This window comes from Sorex araneus, chromosome 5 (assembly GCF_027595985.1).
Source record: "Sorex araneus isolate mSorAra2 chromosome 5, mSorAra2.pri, whole genome shotgun sequence".
NCBI classification, from domain to species: Eukaryota; Metazoa; Chordata; class Mammalia; order Eulipotyphla; family Soricidae; genus Sorex; species Sorex araneus.
This window is the reverse complement of record NC_073306.1, coordinates 84,898,207-84,922,144: the sequence shown is the minus strand read 5'-3', so window position 1 is coordinate 84,922,144 and position 23,938 is coordinate 84,898,207. Positions and strand designations below refer to the sequence as shown.

At 56.8% G+C, this 23,938-nt stretch overlaps 3 protein-coding genes and 1 non-coding gene across 4 annotated transcripts; 3 read left to right on the top strand and 1 right to left on the bottom strand.

The window, feature by feature from the left end:
• The first annotated feature begins 8,601 nt into the window (after positions 1–8,601).
• On the top strand, positions 8,602–15,171 carry EFNA1 (ephrin A1). Its single transcript, XM_004619194.2, has 5 exons — positions 8,602–8,789; positions 12,163–12,458; positions 13,794–13,859; positions 13,994–14,044; positions 14,203–15,171. Exons 1-5 carry the CDS (start codon positions 8,698–8,700, stop codon positions 14,313–14,315), a joined length of 618 nt encoding a protein of 205 aa, XP_004619251.2. The 5' UTR covers positions 8,602–8,697; the 3' UTR covers positions 14,316–15,171.
• A 1,405-nt stretch (positions 15,172–16,576) lies between these two features.
• On the top strand, positions 16,577–19,814 carry SLC50A1 (solute carrier family 50 member 1). The gene is made up of 6 exons (XM_004619273.2): positions 16,577–16,727; positions 17,002–17,079; positions 17,178–17,301; positions 17,998–18,156; positions 19,247–19,366; positions 19,452–19,814. The coding sequence occupies exons 1-6, from the start codon at positions 16,648–16,650 to the stop codon at positions 19,551–19,553; spliced, it is 663 nt and encodes a 220-aa protein (XP_004619330.1). The 5' UTR covers positions 16,577–16,647; the 3' UTR covers positions 19,554–19,814.
• Positions 19,815–21,142: 1,328 nt separating this feature from the next.
• DPM3 (dolichyl-phosphate mannosyltransferase subunit 3, regulatory) lies at positions 21,143–21,817 on the bottom strand. The gene is made up of 2 exons (XM_004619275.2): positions 21,670–21,817; positions 21,143–21,497 (listed from the first exon to the last, which is right to left on the bottom strand). The coding sequence occupies exon 2, from the start codon at positions 21,481–21,483 to the stop codon at positions 21,205–21,207; it is 279 nt and encodes a 92-aa protein (XP_004619332.1). The 5' UTR covers positions 21,484–21,497; positions 21,670–21,817; the 3' UTR covers positions 21,143–21,204.
• A 1,456-nt stretch (positions 21,818–23,273) lies between these two features.
• On the top strand, positions 23,274–23,380 carry LOC129405220 (U6 spliceosomal RNA). The gene has a single exon (XR_008630403.1). It is a non-coding gene; the product is annotated as a U6 spliceosomal RNA (small nuclear RNA).
• Positions 23,381–23,938: the final 558 nt, after the last annotated feature.

Below are 23,938 nucleotides of genomic sequence, written 5' to 3'. Positions count from 1 at the left end.
TGCAGAGCCAGGAGTAAGCCCTGAGCACCACCGGATGTGCCCCTCCAAAGGAGGAAAGTCCTCTTGTCCCCCGTCTTACAAATGGAAGAAATGGGACCTCAGAGGGGTGCCTCTCCTTTTCCTTGTCCACACTGTAGTTCTTTTAACCTCCCCATGATGGTCTCATCTGACATCGCTGTGGGCCCTTGGAGGTCATCTAAGAGACATCCAAGCTAACCTTAAGAAAAGGTATTTATGGGGCTGGAGCGATAGCACAGCAGGTAGGGCGTTTGCTTTGCATGCGGCTGACCCGGGTTCTATTCCCAGCATCCCATATGGTCCCCTGAGCACGGCCAGGGGTAATTCCTGAGTGCAGAGCCAGGAGTGACCCCTATGCATCACCAGGTGTGACCCCAAAAGGCAAAAAAAAAAAGATATTTAGTGCTGGAGCAATAGTGCAACACATAGGGCGCTTGCCTTGCACGTGGTCTGATAGAACCCCCAGCATCCCATATGGTCCCCCAAGCACCACCAGGAGTAATTCCTGAGTGCAGAGCCAGGAGTAACCCCTGAGCAATGCAGAATGCAAATATTCAATGGTATTTATTTGTTTGTTTGTATAAGTTTTTTTTTTCTCAGTGACTTAAAATGCCCAGAGCAAGTCTAAGTAGCTGGTGTCATGCATGTGCTGATGTGAAGCTCCTCACCCCACAGTCTGGAGTCTGGGCCAGAGGTTCAAAAGATAGGCTTAAAGAAATAGAGCAGGAGCTTAGAGGACCTGCCTTGCAAACATGTGGTTAGGAGTTCGAATCCCTGGTGTCACATATGTGCATGGTTTGCTCTGTTTGCACCTGGCAGCTCTGCTCACTGTGATTTCTGGCTATGCTGACCTGCAGGAGCACGCAGACAGGGGCCCGTGAACGAGGAAGGGGACTGTGAGCACTGGGCAGGAGGTGCGACCCAGTAAGCATGGCAGCTAAAAGATCGTGACTGCAAGTGTGCTGGCACTGCCACAGCCCCACTGCGCAGTCCACAGCGGGCACTGTCACAACCCCAGCAACACCGCCAAGGCAAGGGGGCTCCAAAGAAAGGGGTGTTGGGAGAACCGAAGACTAAGGTTTTGCTTGCCCCTATGCGCATGTGCGCGCGCGCACGCACACACACGCACACACGCACAGCCAGGCCTTTGATCTAAAGGGGTTGTCTCTGAAGCCCACCCCACAGTACTCTGGAGAGTCCTCTAGGTCCCCCCCAACTGCCCTCTCCTCCCACAACCTTGGACTCTGCAAGGAGCCCTGTCCCTCCTCTCCCACGACCCCTCGGAACCCCTGGGCTAACTTAGCCCTTGGCACTGAGGCTCTCAGGACAGAGGCCAGTGAGGTGCTAGGTGCAGCCTCGCCTCTGGGCTTTGAATCCTGTCACCTTTTTTTGAGACTCAGTTTCTTCACAGTGTCCCCCCATCCCCACCCACCTCCACAGAATCTCCACTGTGACCACCTCGCCAGGGGCAAGAGTCTATAAAGATGAAATAGTGCCACAGCTGAAAACAAGGGAAGGTCGTAAAATGTTACACAAATGTAGGGGATTCCAAGCTGGCTGTAACATGGTAGCATTAAACTGTAACCTTGCAAAGATATTTTCCATAAAACGTTATAGAGCCGAGGTGTGCGGGCTCCTGAGAATTAGCTTCTGGGGATGGCTTTTTCCCCTTCATTTGTGCTCCTCCAAGTTTTCTGCACTAATCCCTCTATAACTGGGGGGGGGGAGGGAGCTCTATTTCAAACAATATTTCTAGGGCTACAGTGATGTGGATAGGGCATTTGCCTTGCATGCAGCTGACCTGGGTTCGGTCCCCTGCACCATGTATGGTACATGGAGTACTGCCAAGAGTGATCCCTGAACAAGCCAGAAATAAACCCTGAGCACTGCAGGGTGTGGTCCAAAACCACTCACCGAAAACAATTAATATGAAAATGATAATGAAGCTGCAGGTTGGATCCCCAGGAGTACCATCTCGGTGACCTCCAGAAGCCAAGCCGGGAGGAGCTCTTGAGCACTGCCAGGTGTGGCCCCTAAACGAAAACAACCAATCTCTGCTCAGAGGATATCTGGTTCTGTTTTTAGATTTAGTATTGTTTTGCATCTCCAGCAAGTCCGATCCGGCCTTCCTGCACCTCTGAGCACGCCACTCCCTTTTCCATCCCATTATCCAGAATGACTTCCCCCTGAATTACAAATCCGATTGTATTTCCCACTTGCGGCTCTCTGGCTCATAGACTAAAGTCCAGGCCCCTGATGGTGGTGTTGAGGGCCACTGGTAATATGACCCAGTTGCCCCAAACCAGGCACAGAAAAGAGGAGCCTTATTTAGTGTCAGAATGATTCTCTCTCCTGGTCCTCCCAGCTCAGGTCCTGGGGGACACTCCTGGGGTTGCTTGGGGGACCATGCAGTGACAAGGATTGATTCCCCAAAGGCAAGTCGTGCCTTAGCCCTGTGAGTCATCTTCCTAGCTCCCAAAGGGGTTTCGTGGAGCTGCAAGAATATAATCTAAGGCTGTGGGATTGTCAAGAATCGCTCGGGAACTCTCCAGGGCTGGCAGGGGGCCCAGCCCCGCCATGTCCGGTGAGAGTTAGATGCCCTGTCGCCACTCTGCCCTGTGTGGCTCCCGCTCCTCCCCTCCTCTCCGGGACAGCAGCCCCACCGCCTGCAGCTCTTCCTGCACATTCTGTGATTCTGGCAACACCAGGGGATCCCCCGCACAGAGCTCTCCACCCCTGCCCTCTTCCCTGAGGGTGGACGCCTACTGGGCCTCCAAAAGCCATTTCAGATATTCCCTCCCCCGGGAAACCATCCTCCACCTTCCTCTGTGGGGTGTGGCCTGTTAGCCCACTCACTCTTCTATTGCCATTCTTATCTTCTATTCTAATTATATATGTGCCACAGACTAGATTCCTTGCGGGCAAGGATATATTTCAGAGTCTCTAGCACCTCCCAGCATGGTGTTGGACATGAGTGATTGGTTTGTTTTGGATAGAAGAGGTGGCAGCACAGAACACTTCTGATCTCTCCCTTCCTCTCTTCTCCTCTTCCCTCCCCTCCCTTCCCCTCCCTTCCTCTCCTTTTCTCTCCCCTTCCCTCCCCTCCCCTCCTCTCTCCTCTTGTGATGCTCGGGTTTAATCCTAGCTCTGCACTCAGGAATCAATCCTGGTGGTATTCAGGGATGCCTGGGACTGAACCGATGTCAGCTGTGTGCAAGGCAAACTCCCTCCCCACTGTACTATTGCTCCGGCTTTGTTTCTGGTCTTTTCTATGCAGGAACTGAGCCCCATCTTCCCCTGCCTGTCCTTGCCCATCTCCCTTGTACCTTTCCTCACACCTAACTTGCTTTTCCCACAGTGAATCCCAAAGCGGAGACTGGAAAATACTATCCACCTTTCCCCACGGCGTTGGCTTCCTTCCCGCTTTAAGTTGGATATTGGAACATCTCTATGTTTGGGTGAGCTTGGCTGTAAATAAAAACTGAACTAGTCAGCCTGAGATTAAGCCTTTTAAGTTTTATTTTATTATGATTTTTACTTAGAATCACACCTGGCAGTGCTCAGGGCTTCCTTTTGAGTCTGTGCTCCAGGATCACACCTGGTGGCATTCAGAGGAGCCTATGCAACGACACGGAGAGAACTGAGGCCCATCACCGCAAGGCAAGTGCCTGAACACCTGTACTATGTCTCTGGACCCTATTTTTTTTCTTTTTGAAGAATAAATTTAGTAGTGTTGGGGGACCATGTGATGCTAGAGATTGAACCTGGGGCTCCTGTGTACTAAGCAAGCATTCCAGTCCTCTGACCTCTTTGCGGCCCCCAAATCTGCCTTTTTGAAAATCTCAAAAGCATTTTTCCCACATCTGTGGAATTCTCCAGAATCTAGACAGGCAGATGTTCCAGATTTCATGAAGCCATAAAGGAAACTATTCTCCGCTGAGCCCCTTGGGCCTGTCCACATCCCTCTCCTGAGTGGGCCCCTCCTTACACACTTGGGAAATGAACGTCAGCCTCACAGTCTTCTGTCAGTGTCAAGAACCACTCAGCTCAACTGCTCAGAAACCATGATACTGCGTGGGTTTGTCACCTCTTTCCTAAGCAGATTCTGAAACCTCCAATGAAACATTATACTGCCCTTAAAAGTATCATTTCCAAAGAGGTTCTATGTTTTCTTTTATTTCTTTTTTTAAGATTTTTTAAGATTTTGGGCTACACCCAGTGGGGCTTGGGCCTGCCTCTGAACTAAGTGATCATGCCAGGCACGACTCAGGGCAATAGGGGTACTGGAATCAAATCTGGGTCAGCTGCAAACTCCCTAGCCACTGTCCTACTGTCCCACAAGCCCCCAGAGAGTTTATGAGAGACAGCTTCTGACTTAAAGAGTTAAAAAGATATACAATAAATGAAGAAGTTATCACACTATTTATGATGATTACTTTTTGCAGTGCTGGCAATCAAAGCCACGCTTCACTCGTGCAAGGCATGTGCTCCACTACTTAGCCACACCCCAACCCTTATCACACCATTGTGTGCAAACAAGTCTCACAAGGAAGTGACCAGAGGGACACATAGGACTGGGTTTTGTTTTGTTTTGTTTTGCTTTTTGGGTCACACCTGGCTGGCTATGCACAGGGATTACTCCTGGCTTTGTACTCAGGAATTACTCTTAGCGGTGTGGGGGGGACCATATGGGATGCCAGGAATCGAATCTGGGTCGGCTATGTGCAAGGCAAACGTCCTACCCGCTGTCCTATCGCTCCAGCCCCAAGAACAGGGGTTGAGGTGTTTGCACTGCGTGTGGCAAATCCTCGCTTTGATTCCCAGTCCCACATAGGGTCCCTGAGTGATCCCTAAGCATAGAGCCAGGAGTAAACCCTGAGCACTGCCAAGTGTGGCCCCCAAACAAACAAATCTCACAAGCAAAAGTCTGGCAGCAGAGAGAGGAATATGTTGACCACAACTGGCAATTCCACCTTCCCTTTTTACATTGTTTTTCATTTTTTTTTTTCTTTTTGGGTCACACCCGGCGATGCTCAGGGGTTTCTCCTGGCTCTGCACTCAGGAATTACTCCTGTCGGTTCTCAGGGGACCGTGTGGGATGCCATGAATCAAAGCTGGGTTAGTCGCCTGCAAGGCAAATGCCCTACCCACTGTACCAATGCTTTGGCCCCTGTTTTTCCATTTTTGAAAAATACACATGACTAAAAAAGTAGGAAATAAAACACTTCAGTTTACAAAATGGCACTACCATGAACATGTCGACCCGGCTCACTCACTCCAGCACCTCCCGGAGGAACCCCTGAGCACACAGCTAGGAGCAGCCCTGAGCACTGCTGGGTGGGGCCCAATCCCCCTACCCAGTAAAGCAAAGCAGCCCCTGCTCCAGGTCTCTGTGTGCCTTTACCCCAGTGCCCACAGATGTCCTCTGGGCTGCTAAAGGTCAGCTAGTGTCGGGGCCCTGTGGCCGGCGCCTTTCCCGACCTCACTCCTCAGGTCACAGGGCAGGAAGATGACAATCCCCAGGCTCTGCCTGCTCCAAACTGAAATGGCTCCTTCAGATGGGCAGCGGCCTCCCAGGGAGACAGCGAATCCCCCAAAGGCCAGGCCTCCCCGGGGCACTCACTCAGAGGGTTAATCTTGCCCCTCTGGAATTCCCAGAAAGAGCTCAGGAGGGGAATTTCCCGGGCAGGCAGACAGACAGACACCTCACACAGGTCCCGCCACTCAGCACAGATGTTTGCCTGCGGGTGTGGGTGCTGAGCGCCAGCATCAGCTCACAACACTGCGGTGAGCTGTGGCCCAAAGCAGAACCAAGATGAGACCCGCCTGGGCAGGCTGGGGGCTGCGAAGGGGGCGGGGACCCGGTAGGGGGTGAATCTGTCTGCCCGTCGAGTCCCGGAGCCAGGGCCCCCGCCCCGTCTCCCGTCTGGATGGCACAGTGCTTGCAACTCCCCCTGAGGCCAGCAGGCGTCGCAGCGGCCCGGGGAGCGGCCCGGCAGAGCGCGCGCGTTGTGGCTCTGCAAGACCCCGCCAGCGCGCTCCTAAGTTTGTGGTCTGCTCGTCGGCGCTTCTGTTTCCCTTCCCGGTCTACCCCGGAGCTCAAGAGCAGGGATTTTACTTTACAAAGTCCCTTATGCACACACCCGATTGCCCCATTATATCTAACGAACGCCATCCCTCCGCCGCCCCACCCTCGAACACAAAGGTGACTAGCCAGAGTTGACACTGAGATGGGATCCAAGCCCAGAGCAAGCACGTTGGGGATAGTGCCAAACGCGGGGAGCAAAGCTCTGCGCCGGGTTTGTGCCCAGAAAATCTCCCCACCTGTTATCCACCCGTCTTGCTCCAGACCTAGACGCAGGCGGGGCAGGAACGGACGTGGCCCCGCCGGGTTGGGCCGAGCGAGCCCAAACCTGCCCCGCTCGGGCGGTGCAGCCCCGGGACCCCACGTGTCCCATTCCCGCAGCACCCGCGGTCAATGAATCGATGGCATATGCCTCAAAGCGTTTCCTTCAGGGGGCCACCCTCTCCGAGGGGTCGCCAGCACCCAACTCCCCTCGCTAGGCCTTCTCCCGGATCCTCTCGAGAACCGCAGTCCAGCAAAAGCGCCGGCACTGCGCAGTGGTTTAAAGTCATTCAGCAAATATTTATTGAGCAGGTAAGATGAGCGCCAGGCCCTGACAATACAACTGTCCACAAAACACAATGCCCGGCCCTGGTGAAGCTTCTATTGAGCCGGCCAGCGGGAGGGTCTCGCGGGAAGCCAACATCCTGGGGTCCACCCAAGTGAGCAAAACGTGCTGCGATGCAACCCCGGGCTGCTCGGCCCGAGACTTTGGCCCCGACGGGAGGGACGGATTGCACATCGGGTAAACGCCGGGCCGGGCACGTCCCCTGGCAGGTGCGCGGCAGGGGGCGGGGGCACCAAGCCTGGCATAGACCCCGCGCCCCTTTGGCTCAGAGCTCAGTAAATATTTTTCCCCACCGCGGGAAGCTGGGCCTCCGGCACCGGCACCCCACAGGGCCTGGGGGCCAGCCCGGGCCCTCCCCCACCCCAGACTCCTCCCAGGCGGGGTCAGCGGCGGACTAGCCGTGGCGTCCCGGCCCCGTGTAATTACAGGGGTTGTCGCCAGGCCTGGCCGTAAAAAGGAAGGATGAAACGGCCTTGGGGACTGGGGAAGCTGGGCCCGAGCCGGCCGGGGGCGCCCGGGTTCTGCGGCTCCCCGCGAGGCGCAGCCGCATAGTAGGGCCGGCCAGAGGGAGGGTGGGTGCGCACCCCCCCCCCACGCCGTGCCGGGGCGCTCACAGGCAGCCGCACAGAAGTCACCCCGCTCATGGCCTCCTGGAGCCCTCCCGCCCCAGACACGCACGGGAGTCGGATCAAACACCTGCCCGCCCTCTCCACCCCGAGAGCTTCGGGGCAGACACCCACCGCCCGCCAAGCCCTCTCCAGACGGCCGCGGAGCCGGGCGCGGAGCGCAGCCTCGAGAGCCGAATTCCAGCGGGTTTGTTTACACGGCGCGGAGGAGGGGGGCCGCGCCGGGGCCTGGGGCGCGCCAGCCCGGGAGCCCCGGCCCCGCGACGCCTCCCCAGCACCCCGCCCTCGCCGCCCGCCTGCACACGTCCCCCTCCCCCCTGCTCGCACACCGCACACACGCATTAGTGTGCGCACGCCGAAGTTTCACACGCTCCCCCACTCACGCCTGTGCGACTACGCACACGGGCGCTCACACACGCGCCCCAACACACTCCAGATGCACATGTGCGCTCACGCCTTGTCACCCGTCCCGCCCCTCCCCCACAGCCCACACTCTCAATGCCGTTTGCACGGGGCCGCTAGTGTGGTCGCACCACACACACACACACACACACAAACACAGGTCAGGAAGGCCTCTGCTGCGCCTCTGCAAACAAAAGCAGACCCCCCACGCGGTCCCTGGCTCCCCAGTTCCCCCCGCCCCTCCCCCACTCCAGCGCGCAGGCCCCGAGGGGACAGAGGCGCCCTTAGCCCTGGCCGCACACGTTACACACTTGATAACACACAGGGTCGCACTTTATTCCCGGCATCGAGGCGATGACACAATCCCGCGAACAAAGGCAACATTGACAAACCCAACAAAAACAAACAGCCGCGTGTGTGGGGAGGGGCAGCCGAGGGCCGAGATCGCCGAGTGGAGATGGGGGCGGGAGTGTGGGAACCCGGGCGCCGCTGCCCGGTGTGCCAGGCTGCCCGGGAAAGGTGCAGGAGCTCAGGGCAGCCTCGGCCCCCCGCAAGGTCCGCTGGCCGCGCGGCTGAGCCCGAACCTGCACGCGCCCGCGAGCGCGCAGACCTGTCGGTGCGAGTCCGCTCGCGTCCCCCGCCCGCCACCGAGCCGGGGGAGTCAGACCCGGGTCCCCCGCATAGCCCACCAAGCTGCGCGCCAACCCACAAGGGAGCGCAGCAGCAACAGCCCGGAGCCGGCGCGCCCCTCCTCCACCGCGCGCCCCTCCTCCACCTCCCCAGCCCCCCAGCCCCCGGGCAGCCGCGAGCCGGGCGGGGCGGGGCGGGGCGGGGCGGGCGGCGCCGGCCCAAAAGGCGGAGTCGCGGGGCCGAGCGGCCAGAGCTGGGCGCGCAGTGCGGGCGGCGCGGCGGATACAACCCGCGGCCAGCCCGACCCCGACCCCCAGGACCCCCGCGCGATGGAGTTCCTCTGGGCCCCTCTTCTGGGTCTATGCTGCAGTCTGGCCGCTGCGGACCGCCACACCGTCTTCTGGAACAGTTCAAACCCCAAGTAAGCCCCAAGTCTCGGGCCCGGGAGCGCGGCGGGCACCGGCGCCTCCCCAGACTTCACGGTTCGCGAGCACCCCGCGAGCGCAGTCGTGGGGCGCTGAGCCCGGGAGGGCGGGATTCCGCAGACGGGTGACTGTCCCGGCGCCGGGCGGACCCACCGTGACTGCTTGCACTGGCATGACTTCTGCCGGCCTCCCGGCCCGGCTGTTTACCCCCACGTTGGGCAGCAGCGCGCGCAGCGTCCGCTTGCAGCCGGGACCGTCCCCCGGCGTTCCCGGACTGGACCTTTCCTTAGAAAAGTGTCTGTGGCCGCCCCCGTTAGTCCTTGGGCGCCTGCCCACTCTGACAGGTATGGGGAGGTCTCTGGGGGCCCCGGGACTGCGGGCAGCAACCCTCTCTTCCATATTTGACACCTGCAAGTCTCTTGCAGTATTATCAGATACTGAGGTGTGGGGGCTAGGCCCAGGGAACCACCTGTTTATGATGTTCAAGTAGTCAAACTGAAGCAGGGGGTGAGCGTTGTGAGGTGGAAGGGGTTGAAAGGGCTTTAGTAGGCCTGCAGGAAGGAGTTAATTTCTCCCTAGTAGGTTTAGGGCTCAGAGGCAAATGGTAAGAGAGGAAGAAGCACCGTGGGGACCTTTTGTTCTTGCCCTGGAGTTTTCTGAAGTTATGGGAACAATATTTGCGGGGAAAACGGAGGGGGGGAGGGAGGACGGGTGAGTAGGCAGGGAAGGGCAGAGAGTGGGTGCAGCTTGGGGTCAAGCATGTCCTCACTCAGCTCAGCCGCCCCAGGTCTAAGCATGCCTGTCCCCAAGCACCACTTGAGAATATCGGGTGCCAGCTCTCCCCTTGACCCTGGAGCAGTCTGGCTGATGAGGGGCCCCTCATGTAGAAGGTTGGGGAGGCCACAGAGGAGCCAGCTGCCTACCCCCCCCGGCAGTGCCCTCCTGCCCATCAGCTGCCAGGGCGGCACTGATCCCCCCATGCTCCTTGCTCCCTGTTCTTTGCTTCCTGAACCCCATCTTGTGTTAGTGGGAGAGAGCAAAGTCCTTGTTTATGCCCATGCCAGGTGTTGGCTGGGAAGGAGGAGGGGACAGGAAGCCGGGAGCAGGGAGGGGGCGACCCTGGCCTTTTCCGTTCCCAAGCTCCCAGGTTTCCTCTCATTCAGGAAGGAGCCTCTTCCTTGCCCCCCTCCTCCCCGCCTTCCCTGACGCCGCTGCCCCCCTTTCCCACACAGAGCAGGAGTGAGGGGAGCAGATTGCACCCCAGGAGGTAGGGCCCAAGTGTGCCCATCCCTTCTTACGACATGCACCATACCCAGGCCCAAAGAGGGCAGCCCCGTGTGGAGTCTGGGCTCCCGCCCAGCTCAGGGGCAGAGATGAGGTGGCAGTGAACCGGGCAGGGGTGACTCAGGGCAGTGGGCATTGGCCCTGGGATCTCCAGCCTCAGAAGGGGAGGAGAGGGCGGTGTCACTGTGTGCTGGGCACTTGGTGGTCCTTTGCTGGACGGGGCAGGTGCCCACCCGCTGGGACCTGCCAGTTCCCTGGCCTGGAGGACAGTGCCCCCCCACACCCACACACAAGTGGGCACAGTGGCATTCTGAGAGTCCTGGGGGCTATTCTGAGGGTCTTGGGGGCTGTCCTGTGCCACCAGGTAATCCTTCCCAGGTTCCCATGGGCGCTGGGGCGGGCGGCAGAGGTGGAGGAGGTGTGAGTCAGTGGCCGTCACGGGAGTGGAGGAAAGACGCCAGGCCTGGGCTGAAATACCTGTTCTGAAATGGCTTCTATGTTTATCTCTCCAGAGAGGAATTTTAAAAGCCTCTCTCTGCTCTCTCGCCGCTCTCTCTCCCTCTCTCTCTCTCTCTCTCTCTCTCTCTCTCTCTCCCCCCCCTCCCTCTCTCTCTCTCTCTCTCTCTCTCTCTCTCTCTCTCTCTCTCTCTCTCCTCTCTCTCTCTCTTTCTCTTTCTCTTTCTCTCTCCCTCCCGGGGAGGGGCGGCTGCAGTAAGCTGAGCTGGGCCAGGCCTCTCAGGGCGCCTGCTGACTGGGCAGTGGGTGCCCACCTCACAGCCCTCTTGGCCCAGCTCCTGCCCCTCCCCCGCCACCCATGCCCAGGGCCTCACTTGGAAGCAAGTTGGCAGCCAATTTGCTGAGTCTCCAGCTGGCAGGGCTGGGGGAATTCAGAGAAGCTGACCAGCGTGGAGCGGGAGGTGGGGCGTTGCTCTCCCCTCTGCAGGACCCCACCCGCACTGGAGCCCGGAGTGTGCAGCTGTGGGGGCACTGGGCAGACAGGAGCCTGCAGTGGGGCGGGGGGGGGGGGGGGGCGGTCCCTGGGGAAACGGAACCAAAGAGACAGTTCAGAGAAAGGTATTTGCTTGCACAACCTGGGTCATTCCCTGCCCTGCACGGGGCCCCTCAAGCCCCAGCAGAAGTCAACCCTGAGTACCACCGGGTATGGCCTGTGCCCCGCCCCACCCCCAAAAAGAAACTCCCAGCTGAGAACTCATGCTTTTCTGGAGTCCCCCTTCTCCAGAAAAGGGTGCTGAGGGGTTGGGACATAGAGGGGCAGGGATTTCTTGGGAGTGCTCTCAGAGAGGGGAGCAGCTAGAGGGAAGGCTCAGGGGGACAGGGGGACTTGCTCTTCTCCATGTGAGATGTCACTCCCAGAGCTCCAGGCCCCGACCTGGGTGTCTGAGGGAAAGGAGCAGCTGGGAACTGTGAGGTCGTGTGGGGTGGGGGAGAGGGAAGAGGGTGATGGGGGCTGGAATAGAGGAGGGAGGGCCCCCCTGGATCCTCACCTGGGGCCACAGAAGGTCTCAGGCTGAGGGCTAACAGCCCTCGGGAGCAGCCAGTAGAAGAGCCGGGGGACATAGTTCTGAAGAACGATCCTTGAGCTAAGGAAGTATCTAGAAGCACAGGCTTGGGTAAATATCAGGGAAGGTAGGCCGGCCTGAGAGAGCACACAGGCACTTGCTTTGCACTCAGCCAACCCCGGTTCAATCCCTGGCACCACATAGAGTCCCCTAAGCCTCGCCAGGAGTGATCCCTGAGCTCAGAGCCAGGATGCCAAGTGGTGACTCTTTTGAGGATGGATGGGGGACAGGGATGGGGGAGTGTTTGGAGATGGTTAGGAGATGGAGAGCAGGGGCCGGAGTGACAGTGCAGCTCTGGGTTTGATCCCACAGGGGCCCCTGAGCACCGCCAGGAGTGATTCCTGAGTGCAGAGGCAGGAGTCAGCCCTGAGCATCATAGGGTGTGGCTCCCCCCAAAAAAAAAAATATCAGGAGCAGCTAATAACTGGGAGGAACCTCTCAGGAACAGGACGGGGCTTTGGCCTAGCCTCTCAGCGCCCCGCCTGCCCTCTGTGCCCCTTCCCAGGTTCCGAAATGAGGATTACACAGTGCGCGTGCACCTCAATGACTACCTGGATATCATCTGTCCTCACTACGAGGATGACACCGTGGCAGAAGCAGCCATGGAGCGGTACACGCTGTATCTGGTGGAGCAGGAGCAGTACGAGATGTGCCAGCCCCAGTCCAAGGACCAGGTCCGCTGGCAGTGCAACCAGCCCAATGCCCGGCACGGCCCGGAGAAGCTGTCTGAAAAGTTCCAGCGCTTCACCCCCTTCACCCTGGGCAAGGAGTTCAAAGAGGGACACAGTTACTACTACATCTGTGAGTGCCATGGGGACACAGCCGCGCCCTTCCACTTGGACCCCTGCTCTCTCCCGGCCTCAGTTCTGCTTTTGTGTCTGGCACAAATGTGGCACAGATGGCCACTGAGCATGGGACACAGAGATGTGTGTGGCAGAGAGGGTTCAACGGGCTGAGCACAGGTTTTGCATGCAGGAGGCCTGGGGTCCGCTAGGAGAATAGACAGGATAGTTCCAGGCGGAGCCGGAGCACAAGGGACATGTGTCTGATCCTAAGGGCAAATAGGCCGTGGGGCAGTTGGCCAGGTTTTAAGACAACTTTGTACAGAATGGGCCAAGGATGCACCTGTGAGCGGGGCTGATATTGGAGAATAGAAAAGGGCCGGGATGGAGCAGGGTCTTTGCATTTGAGGCCCAGGTTTAATCCCCAGCACTGCAGGATCTTCCAGAGCACTGCCAGGAGTGACCCCCCAGCCCCCAGCACCACTGGATGTGCCCCCAAAATTAAAAGAAGAAATTAAGGGGCTGGAGCAGTAGTACAGTGGGTAGTATATTTGCCTTACACATGGCTGACCCGGGTTCAATCCCTGGCATCCATATGGTCTCCCAGGCACCACCAGGAATGATTGTTGAGTGCAGAGCCAGCAGTAACCCCTGAGCATCGCTGGGTGTGGCCTCCAAAACAAAACAAAACAGAAAAAGAAATGAAGTAAAATGGCGCAGGGCCTGGACAGGGTTCAGCAACATGAAGGCTGGTGTTCAACCCCAAAAGTATAAAAATAATAAGGGGGCTTAGGGTCAGAGAGTTAGTACCGCAGTTAGGTAGGACGCTTGTCTTAACACAGTCAACCACTGCTGCACATATCATCTCCTGAGTCCTGCCAAGAGTGAGGTCTGAGTACTGCTGGGTGTGGCCCCCAAACCCAGAATAAATCAAATAGCTCAGGGAGGGGAGTACATGGTGAAGGGATCCACCCTCTGCAGGCCTGGAGGAGTGAAGGGAGGAGTGTGGGGTGGGAAAAGCGCCTTTTCTCTTGACTCCCACTGCAGCCAGGGATTAGTCTAAAATGGGTACTGGGCAATTAAATTGGGCAAAAGTAAGGTGCAAGAAAGCAGGCTTGGAGCCTGAGCAATAGTTCAGCGGGGAGGGTGTTTGCCTTGTACATGGCCTACCCGGGTTTGATCCCCGGCATCCCATATGGCCTCCCAAGCACCGCCAGGAGTGATTGCTGAGTGCAGAGCCAGGAGTATGTCTGGGTGTGACTCAAAAAGCAAAAAAGAAGAAAGAAAATTTAGTGGTGTTTGCTTTTCGATTACTAAGCTTCCTGCTTTAAAACCCCGTGGCTTTATCTTGCAGCCAAACCCATCCATCTCCAAGAGGACCAGTGCCTACGGTTGAAGGTGACCGTCAACGGGAAAATCAGTGAGTGTCAGGTCCCTCATGACCCCCTTTGTTCATCTCTGCTAGGTCTGGTCTGGTGGTGGTGGTGGTGGGGGGGGGAGTGCCCAGCCTTATGCTCCCTGCCCTAGGCCTGACCTCTTTCCCTTCCCTTTTAGCTCACAGTCCTCAAGCCCACGTCAATCCACAGGACAAGAGATTTCCAGCAGGTAAGGCAGCAGGAACAGCAGGAGAGGTCTGCTGGACGAAGCCGGGCCCATAGGGGGCTTCTTAGCCCTGCAGGGGCTGGGAAAACTGGTGCTGGGGTGGGGGTCAGTGCGGCTGTGGGCCTGCTCACCGGAGTACCCGTGCTCTCCTGTCTCTGTAGATGACCCGGCGGTGCAGGTGCTCCACAGCATCGGCCACAGCGCTGCTCCACGCCTCTTCCCACTGGCCTGGGCCGTGTTGCTCTTGCCTTTCCTGCTGCTGCAGGCCCCGTGAAGGTGCCACTACATCCGGCCGAAGGAGTGGAACTGGGCAGAGGAGGCAGAGGCAGACTTCTTCCTGCGCCCCGTCCTGGGGCCAGTCCCAAATAGAATTCCAAACTTGGGACCTACATGCACAAGCTGCCAGCAGCAGCCTCAAAACGGGTCAGTATTAAGGGTTTCAACCCAAAGGAGGCTGGCAAGTCTAGCAGTGCAGACCCCACCGTCCACCTCAAAGAGATGGACAGGGTCGTGGGAAGAAGGGCCTTTTCTGCCGTTCCTGCCCATATGCCAAAGAAAAATGCTGTATCTGCTGGGACTCCAACAGAGGGCATCCCAGGAGCCCAACTGGAACGACCTGGGCACATCCAGATGGACTCAGAGCTCGGCCAGGATGCACAGCTGAACTGATGGGAGGAAAAGCCAGACAGTGCCTGGCTTGGAAGCCTGGTACAGGAGAGACGCAAGGCTTGGGCTGACCCTGCACCTCCTCCAAGACTTTGGTTGGTGGGGCCACCGTGGAGAGGTTTGTAGGGGCGAACTGCAGTCTCTCCCAGAGCTGTGCCAGTGGGAGGATGGTGCCAGCCTATTCTCAGAGTGTTGCTGGAAGGGCAGTGCCCACGAGCGCAGTCTGTGCCTGGAGGTAGCCTGAGGGGCAGGACCCACACTACAGGATCTGTATATATAAACCTGCTGTGTGTGTGTGTGTGTGTGTGTGTGTGTGTGTGTGTGTGTGTGTGTACGAGCGCGCATGTGTGTGTGTGCGTGTGCATGCATTTGCGCACGTGCTGATTTCTATAACTGGATTTTTTTTTTTATACAAAGGAACATTGTAGTTCCTCATCTTGAAATAAAGCCACTTGTTTTTTGGATGTGTGTCATCTGCTCCTCCAACCTTATTTAGGACCACAGAGTCCCTTGTGGTGTGTGATACTTTGCCTTTCTGGAAGAACACATGCCCTCAGCAGTCAAGAGGCTGGAGACAGGGGCACGAGAGATAGGACAGCGGGGTGGGTTGGAGAGGCCTTGCTTTGCACCTGGCCCACCCCAGTTCAATCCCTGCACCACATAGGGTTCGCAGAGCCCCACCATGAGTGATCCCTGAGCAGAACCAGGAGGAAGCCCTGAGTAGGGCCAGGTGTGCCCCCTATCAAAAAAAAGTAAAAAGGAAAAGGACTGGGGTTTGTCTAGCCTGTAACCCACTCTGGGAAGCGCTTCCTCTCCAGTCTCGCTCACTCCCACCCCTCTGGGCCCTGGGCCTTGGCATACCATTCCGTTCAGGTACTCACGGTGAGTCAGGGCTGGGGCAATGCCAGCTGAAGCATGCATCCGCCCCAGAGCCCCACCAAGAGAAGTGTGGGAGGTGGGAGGGAACATTCCCAGCAGCAGGACTGAGGGGGGTGGAGGCAGTGATACGTGCTCTGTGATATAGAACCAATACTGGCCAAGTCCCTGCAGGGCGTGTTGGGCTGTGACTGAAAGGAAGGTGGGTTATCCTGAGGAGATTTGGTGGCTCCTGGCAAACCCTCTTATTTAGGGGATAGCCCGGGAAGTTTAGCAAAGGGAAAACCTCCCAATTCTGGGCAATGAAGGCTCTGATGTGTAGGAGCTCTGGATGAGAAGCAGTTTGTTTTTTTGGGGGGCCATAGGGGCAGCGCTTGGGGGGGCGGGGAAGGGGGTCACTCGTGGTGGATCAGCCCTGGGCTTACAGCAATGTAAAGCGTGGGCTAAACCCTTTGAATTGTCTCCCCTGCCGCCTTTGTTTTTTATTTGGAGGGGGGTCACCACACCCCGCAATGCTAGCAGCTACTCCCAGCTCCGTGCTCGGGTCAAACCCAGTCGTGCAATCGGCCTGGGGCCTCCTGCGTGCGGATTATGGGTTCTAGCCATTCCACTCCGGCTCTGCCTTGGCTCCACTCCCCCGCGCTATTCCCGGGGTTGGGGCTGTATTTGGAAGTCGGCTTGGGGGTCTAGCAGGACTCCGTAAGCTCCCGGTCCGTGGGGGGAAGACTCGAGGCTGGGGGACTGGGTGAGTCCCGGGATGAGGAGTGAGTGATCCAAGAGCATCGGGCCCGGCGGGTGCCTGGAACAAAGCTGCGGAGGCCTCGGGCCCTGCCCCCGAGGTGCCTGGCAGGGCCCGGGCCGGCGCCGGCAGGGGCGGGGCCTGAGTTCCGGCCGGCCGTGCTCGGAGAGACCGAGTTCCTGCTCCACTTCCGGGGGCGGGCCGGGCGCGGGGCCGGGCCTCGCGGGGCGGGGCCGGCGGCGCGGGGCGGGGCCTCGGCGGCGCGGGCAGCGGACGCGGCTCGCTGGCGCGGTGCGCGCCGTGCGGGAATCCCTGCGCGGGCGGGATGGAGGCGGGCGGCGTGGGCGACTCGCTCCTTGCCGGAGCTTGCGTGTTCTTCACCCTCTGCATGTTCTCCTCCGGCCTGTGAGAGCGCCGCGGGGCTGGGCTGGGGCAGGACCAGGAAATCAGGGAAGCCGAAAGCGGGGCCCCGCGACTCGGCCGCAGCCTCAGGCTGTGTCCGGGTCCTGGGGTCCCCCCGCACCGGGGGATGGGGTCGAGGGAGCCGGGGTCCAGGAACAAGGCTGGTCGCTGATCGGGGCTGAGGGCGGGACCGGAAGGACGACAGGCAGCGGGATCTCCACTCCGGGTTCCCCCTTCCCACCTTTCACCCTGCCTTGGGGTTCGGGGTGCCTTACAGCTCGGACTTCAGGCACATATGGAAGACTCGGAGCGTGGACCATGTGCAGTTCCTGCCCTTTCTCACCACGGACATCAAGTGAGAGGGGCGACAGCTGCCCGAGGGGGAGGAGCGGAGGAGCGCAAGGTTCCCCCTTCCCACACTCACCCCCAGCACATGCCCCTCCACCCCCACAGCACCCTGAGCTGGCTGAGCTACGGGGCCTTGAAGGGAGACTGGACGGTGATCATCGTCAACGCCGTGGGCACTGCGCTGCAGACCCTGTACGTCCTGATGTATCTGCACTTCTGCCCGCGGAAGGTAGACGCCCTCCCTCACCCCCCTCTGCGTGGCGCGCCTTGCCCTGCTGGCACTGCAGACGTGCTTCCTAGAAGAACAGCAGACTGGCACAGCTCTTTTCCTGGAAGGCCCCTCCCGCCTGACAGGCCTTCCAGATGTCACAGCCCTCCTGACACACGCCCCTTTTCCAGGCTGGCCGCCTGATGCCTTGCTCCCCGACAACTTAAGGGGAAAGGGCCTGTTGCCTAGATAATGCCCCGTTGAACCCACCCAGTGGCTGAGAATGAGATGCTCTGCGCTGCTCCCCATTCAAATCGCACAAGCACTGACCAGTCTCCCACTTGTGTGTACCCAGATCACAACAAACACCCTGCCCAATCCCGGAAAGCCTCCGTGTTGTGGGTGAGCAGACATGAGCCCAAGGGATTGGTGGGAAAGAGGCTGAGAAGTGTGATCCTGGAGACTTAGACAAGGGTTCGAAAGAGGGAAAAAACAGGCCAAGAGAAAAGAGAGGATGGCGGTAAGGCACTTGTCTTGCACGCAGCCCGTCTGGGTTTGATCCCCACACCACACAGGGTGTCCTGAGCACTGCCAAGAGTGATCCCTTAGCACTGCTGCATGTGGCCCGAAGGCCAAAAGGGTGGAGCTGTTTGCAGCAGTCATCTCTGCGGGCCTTGGGGGGCTCTCCTGGAAGTAAGACCACTCTCCCCACTGCAGCGCACGGTGCTCCTCCAGACCACGGCCCTGCTGGGCATCTTGCTCCTGGCCTTCAGCTACTTCTGGTTGCTGGTACCTGAGGAACAGCAGCTTCAGCAGCTGGGCCTCTTCTGCTGTATCTGCACCATCTCCATGTACCTCTCACCAATGGCTGACTTGGTGAGTGTCCAGGGAGGTGAGGGAGATAAGAAGGGTCAAGTGGGGCTGGAGGGACAGTACAGCAGGAAAGGCTTTCACCTGCCACGCTGCTGACCCAGGTTTGACCCCTGCCATCTCATAAGGTCCCCTGAGCACTAGCAGGAATCATTCCTGAGTGCAGACCCAAGAGTAACCCCTGAGCACTGGTGGGTGTAGCCCAAAACGTTTTTTATTTTAAAAAAAGGTCAATCTCCCTTGGCCAGAGACAGTAGCTTCTCCTGAATAAGGTAAGATTCAGACTTTGGAAGGTGAATGCAGTGGAACGGGTGAACAGGAAATGGAAGGGAAAGGTTGGGTAACAACACCAGCAAACATGTCTAGGTTTTCCTCTGATTGGGGCAGTGGAGATAGGACAGGAGGGAAGGCGCTGGCCATGCTTGTGCTGACCCTGGTCCCATTCCCAGCTCCATGCATGGCCCCCTCTAGACTTGCCAGGAGTGATCTCCAAGCATAGAGCTGGAAGTAAGCCCTGAGCATTGCTGGGTGTGGCCCAAGAAGCAAAAATGAAAATTGGCAGGCAAGGGATAGGAGCGATAGTACAGAGGATAGGGTGCTTGCCTTGCACACGGCCAATCTGGGTTTGATCCCCAGCATCTCATCTGGTCCCCTGAGCAGAGCCAGGGTAAGTCCTGAGCATTGCCAGGTACCCCAATACACAAAAAAGAAAAAAAATGACTAGACAAGGCAGGAGTTTTTATAAATGCGAAGGCTACTCCTGGTTTAGTGCTGAGGATTGTTGCTGGCAGGAGCTGGCATACTGTGTGGTGCTGGGGCTCAAGCCCATACCTCCTATATGAGAAGCATGTGCTCCAGGGGGCTGGAGCAATAGCACAGCCCTCATTTGCCTTGCACGCAGCCGACCCAGGTTTGATTCCCAGCATCCTATATGGTCCCCTGAGCACCGCCAGGAGTAACCTCTGTGCATCGCTGAGTGTGACCCCAAAAGGGGAAAAAAAAAAGAAGAATGTGCCCCAGCCCCTGAGCTCTCTCCAGCCCAGGGGAAGCATTTCACTCTGCATCTGGGTTAACCATGTCCTTTATCTTTCCACAGGCCAAGATCATTCACACCAAGTCTACACAAGGCCTCTCTTGGCCACTGACCATTGCTTCCCTCCTCTCCTCTGCCTGTTGGACCTTCTACGGGCTCCGTTTCCAGGACCCTTACATTACAGTGAGCAGAACAGAGAGTGGGGAGGGAGCAGGCGTGCAAGTGGGAAAATCCTGCTCTTTTTCTTACAGCATTCTCATGATTTCAGGTGCCCAATCTTCCTGGCATTCTCACCAGCCTCCTTCGCCTCTGGCTCTTTTGGAAGTACCCACAGGAGAGAGACAGGAGCTACCAGCATTTGCAAACCTGAAGAGGTCCAGCACCTTAATATCAAAATGTTACCAAAGAGAATGCCTTGTTTCAGCCATTCCTGCTATAGAACTCCAAGGCTGTCTCAAAGAGACTTCAAGAATTGAAGGACCAAAGAAAGATTCATTTTGATGGGACCTGGGAGATTAATCACTTTTATTTTTTATTATTTTTGAGATGACATTTTTTAATTTGGGAGGTTGGGGAGAAATCTTTAGAATGTGCCTTAAAATAAACTGTTCGCAACTCCTGCCTCTCATGACTCATTCTCCTGTGGTTTTTTTGTTTGGGGGCCACACCTGGCTGTGCTCAGGGCTTACTCCTAGCTCTGTGGTCAGAAATTGCCAGCAGGCTCAGGGCACCAGGGATGAAACCCGGGTTGGCCACATGCGAGGCAAGTGCCCTACCTGCTGGACTACCGTTCAAGCCCCTCAAGGTTCATTTTCTTGTGTGATTCTTGGGCTGGGAATGTGGCTGAATGGTCAAGTCCTTGCCTTGAGTGGATAAGACCTGGGTTCCATCCTGGTAATGTCTTATCCATTAAAATGATTTTCAACCTGCCTGGTTTGGTTGAAGATTGAAAGATAAAAAGACACTGATTTGGGGCTGGAGCATTAGCACAGTAGGTAAGGCATTTGCCTTGCACACGGCTAACTCATGTTCGATTCCCAGCATCCCACATGGTCCCCTAAGCACCACCAGGGGTAAAGGGGCAATTCCTGAGTGCAGAGCCAGGAATAACCCCTGTGCATCACCAGGTGTGACCCAAAAAATTTTTTTTTTTTTTTTTGCTTTTTGGGTCACACCTGGAGATGCATAGGGGTCACTCCTGGCTCTGCACTCAGGAATCACCCCTGTTGGTGCTCAGGGGACTATATGGAATGCCTGGGATAAAACCCAGGTGGGCCACGTGCAAGGCAAACGCCCTCCCCACTGTGCTATCACTCTGGTCCCCACAGAGTCACTTATTATTGGCTCAGAATAGCTAGCTGAGTGGCTTGGGGTAACAGCACACCATGTGTCTTGCCATGGCCAACCTAGGTTTGATCCCTAACACCCCGTATGATACCCCAAGCACTGTCAGGAGTGATCCCTGAGCACCACTGGTGTGGTCCAAACACAAGAGAAAGAACCAAGTGATGTGAAGACTCAAGACAGCCTTAAGAGAAACGGTTTGGGCAGGAGAGATGGGGCGGTAGGGAAGGTGCATGCCTTGCATGCAGCCTGTCCCAGGTTCATTCTCTGGGACTTCATAGGGTCCCCAAGCACTGCCAGGAATGCTCAGATTCCTGAGCACAGATCCAGGTGTAAGCCCTGAGCAATGTGGAGTGTTAACACCACCACCCCAAAAATAACAAAGAAATTGGGCTTGAATGTTGCTAAGAACTAAAGTAAGTTTCACCAAGCACCACCCTGAAGGAGTAGGACCAGGAGAATGCCAAGACATTTTCATCCTGAGAATTCTTAAGAGGGGAGCAAAAAGGAGGAGCGCGCAAGGGTGCAGAAAGGCTGAGACGGCCTAGCCGGCCTAGTCTGACGGCGGGGACACAGAATGCCAATTCCCATTCTCCGGACTCAGACTAAACAAAGTTAGAAAATAAACATGGTCTTTAATGGGGCGTGGGGAGTGTGGCGGGAATGGGTTGGGGGGGTCAGAAACGCATCCCCCTGCGGGCTAAGTCGGCTCTCGCCTCGTGGATCTGGCTCTGCAGCTCGCGGGCGGCGTCCTCGCAGTCGTGGAAAGTGGCCACGCGGTAGCCCACGGTGCCTAGCGCATAGCAGCCGGCAGACACCAGCAAGTAGGCGGGCAGCGGCCACAGCACCTCCCGGCATGCCGCGGGCAGCTCCGGACCCAGGGCTCCCAGGGTCAGGGCCGCCCAGACGGAGCCCAGGAGCAACAGTCCCCAGAGCCACTGCGCTAACTTCGTCATGGTCACTGCAGTCACTGCGGGAGGAGAAAGGGGGCTCGAGGTCACCTCCAGACCACTCCCCTCTTCACTGGGGACCCAGTCCCTTTTCTTTCTCACCCCTCTCCAGACCACCGAGCAGCCACGCAGTTCCTCCGTGGCTCTCGCCCTCCCTGCACCCCAACCTCCAGCCTACCCCGCGGCCCCTACCTGTCTGCACCGCACCTTCCCTTCCCGGAGAGGCAGGACGCCGAGACCGGAAGTCAGCGCTAGCTCCCGCCCCCGCGCGGCCTTCTGGGAGTTGTAGTCACTGCGGCAGGACTCCTGGTCACGGTCTTTTCTTGGTCTCCCCCTGCTCTGCTGACAAGTCTCTCAGGCTGGGGTTCCCTGGAGCTAGTTCTCTCCTCTGGAGCCCCTCTGTGAGCTGAGATTGGGACTTGTAGAACACCTGAGGACACCCTTAGAATTTGAGATCCTCCTAAACTCAGCTCTCTTGCACGAAACTCCCATTCAATCTTTCATTTTATTCATTCTTTTTTTTTTTTCCGTTCTTTCACACGTTTCTTGAGATATATAACAGGCTGGTGAAATAATGGTTTCAAGTCACACGGTCCCTCCTGGGATGGAGGGAAATGCAGGAGAATGTATGGAAAGCCATATTCCGACAATAGCGATGCTCTGAGATTAGTTTTGCTTTTGTTTGTTGATGACAGGTGCAATTCGTACTGGTTTCAGTCAAAGAAAGAACTGTCTTTTCTTGTGGGGGAAGGGGTTGGATCACATCCCGAATGGTACTCCAGGTTTGCACCTGGCCTCCTGGCTCAGGGCTCAGGGATCATACCTTGTGGGACACAGGTGACCACATGCAGTATTGGGGATTGGGCCCAGCCACAAACAAAGCAAGCACCTTATCTTTGGTACTCTTTCCAGCACCTCAGGCAGTGTCCCAGGAAGTGGAGAGGACAGAGGGTAGAGCTATTGCCTTGCATGCAACAGATCCCATTGGATCCCAGACATTGCAAGAGTGCCCAGCCCCCCCACTAAGAGTGATGCCTGAGCACAGAGCCAGGAATAAGAGTGTGGGGACACCTGAGCACCGCCAGGAGTAATTCCTGAGTGCAGAGCCAGGAGGAACCCTTGTGCATCACCGAGTGTGACCCAAAAAGAAAAAAAAAAAAAAAACCAAGAGTGTGGGGACAGAAGAATTACCTATTGTGTTTAAGGAATTAAGAAGTGATTCTTTTCTTTCTTTTTTTTTTTTTTTTGCTTTTTGGGTCACACCTGGCGATGCACAGGGGTTACTCCTGGCTCTGCACTCAGGAATTACTCCTGACAGTGCTCAGGGGACCATATGGGATGCTGGGAATCGAACCCGAGTCGGCCGCGTGCAAGGCAAACACCCTACCCCCTGTGCTATCGCTCCAGCCCCCTCCCTTTTTTTTTTTTTTTTTGTCTTTTGAGTCACACTTGGTAATGCACTCAGGAATTAGTCCTGTCGGTGCTCAGGGAACCATATGGAATGCTGGGAATTGAACCCGGTTGATGGCGTGCAAGGCAAATGCTCTACCCACTGTGCTATCACTCCAACTCAAAAAGTGATTCTATATCTTTTTTTTTTTTTCTTTTTGGGTCACACCTGGCGATGCACAGGGCTCACTCCTGGCTCTGTACTCAGGAATTACCCCTGGCACTGCTCAGGGGGCCATATAGAATGCTGGGAATCGGACCCGGGTTGGCCGCGTGTAAGGCAAACGCCCTGCCCGCTGTACTATCGCTCCAGCCCCAGTAATTCTATATCTTTAAAAGAGTTTGTCGTGCTCGCTTCGGCAGCACATATACTAAAATTGGAACGATACAGAGAAGATTAGCATGGCCCCTGCGCAAGGATGACACACAAATTCGTGAAGCGTTCCATATATATAAAAAAAAAAAAAAGAGTTTGTCAGGGCTGGAGTGATAGCATAGCGGGTAGGGCATTTGCCTTGCACGCAGCCGATCCGGGTTCGATTCCCAGCATCCCATAAAAGAAAAAATAAATAAAATAAAAGAGTTTGTCTGGAGTTCATGCCCGTATCAGTCAGCTTAGTAGTGGCTAAATAAGTAGCAGAACTCCTACTTTTTTTTTTTTTGCTTCTTGGGTCACACCTGGTGATACACAGGGGTCACTCTTGGCTCTGCACTCAGGAATTACCCCTGGTGGTGCTCAGGGGACCATATGGGATGCTGGGAATCCAACCCGGGTCGGCCGCATGCAAGGCAAACGCCCTACCCGCTGTGCTATCTCTCCAGCCCCCAGAACTCCTACATTTTTAAAAATTAAATAAATAAAAATAAAAGAGTTTGAAAACTAGTCTACATAACTGGGTTTGGGGATGGGTTGAGGGCAGCACTGGGACAATGGTGGAGAAATGTGGACACTGATAGAGGGTTTGGTGCTGGAAGGTTGTGTGCATGAATAATATTGTAAACCACACAGCCT

What these genes read in the sequence shown, in the direction of transcription:
- SLC50A1 (XM_004619273.2), top strand. Translation starts at nt 16,648, where the DNA reads ATGGAGGCGGGCGGCGTGGGCGACTCGCTCCTTGCCGGAGCTTGCGTG. An exon ending in TGCACTTCTGCCCGCGGAAG is followed by an intron (nt 17,302 to 17,997) that starts GTAGACGCCCTC and finishes TCCCCACTGCAG; the next exon opens with CGCACGGTGCTCCTCCAGAC. An exon ending in TCTCACCAATGGCTGACTTG is followed by an intron (nt 18,157 to 19,246) that starts GTGAGTGTCCAG and finishes ATCTTTCCACAG; the next exon opens with GCCAAGATCATTCACACCAA.
- DPM3 (XM_004619275.2), bottom strand. Translation starts at nt 21,483, where the DNA reads ATGACGAAGTTAGCGCAGTGGCTCTGGGGACTGTTGCTCCTGGGCTCC.
- EFNA1 (XM_004619194.2), top strand. Translation starts at nt 8,698, where the DNA reads ATGGAGTTCCTCTGGGCCCCTCTTCTGGGTCTATGCTGCAGTCTGGCC. An exon ending in TGGAACAGTTCAAACCCCAA is followed by an intron (nt 8,790 to 12,162) that starts GTAAGCCCCAAG and finishes GCCCCTTCCCAG; the next exon opens with GTTCCGAAATGAGGATTACA. An exon ending in GACCGTCAACGGGAAAATCA is followed by an intron (nt 13,860 to 13,993) that starts GTGAGTGTCAGG and finishes CTTCCCTTTTAG; the next exon opens with CTCACAGTCCTCAAGCCCAC.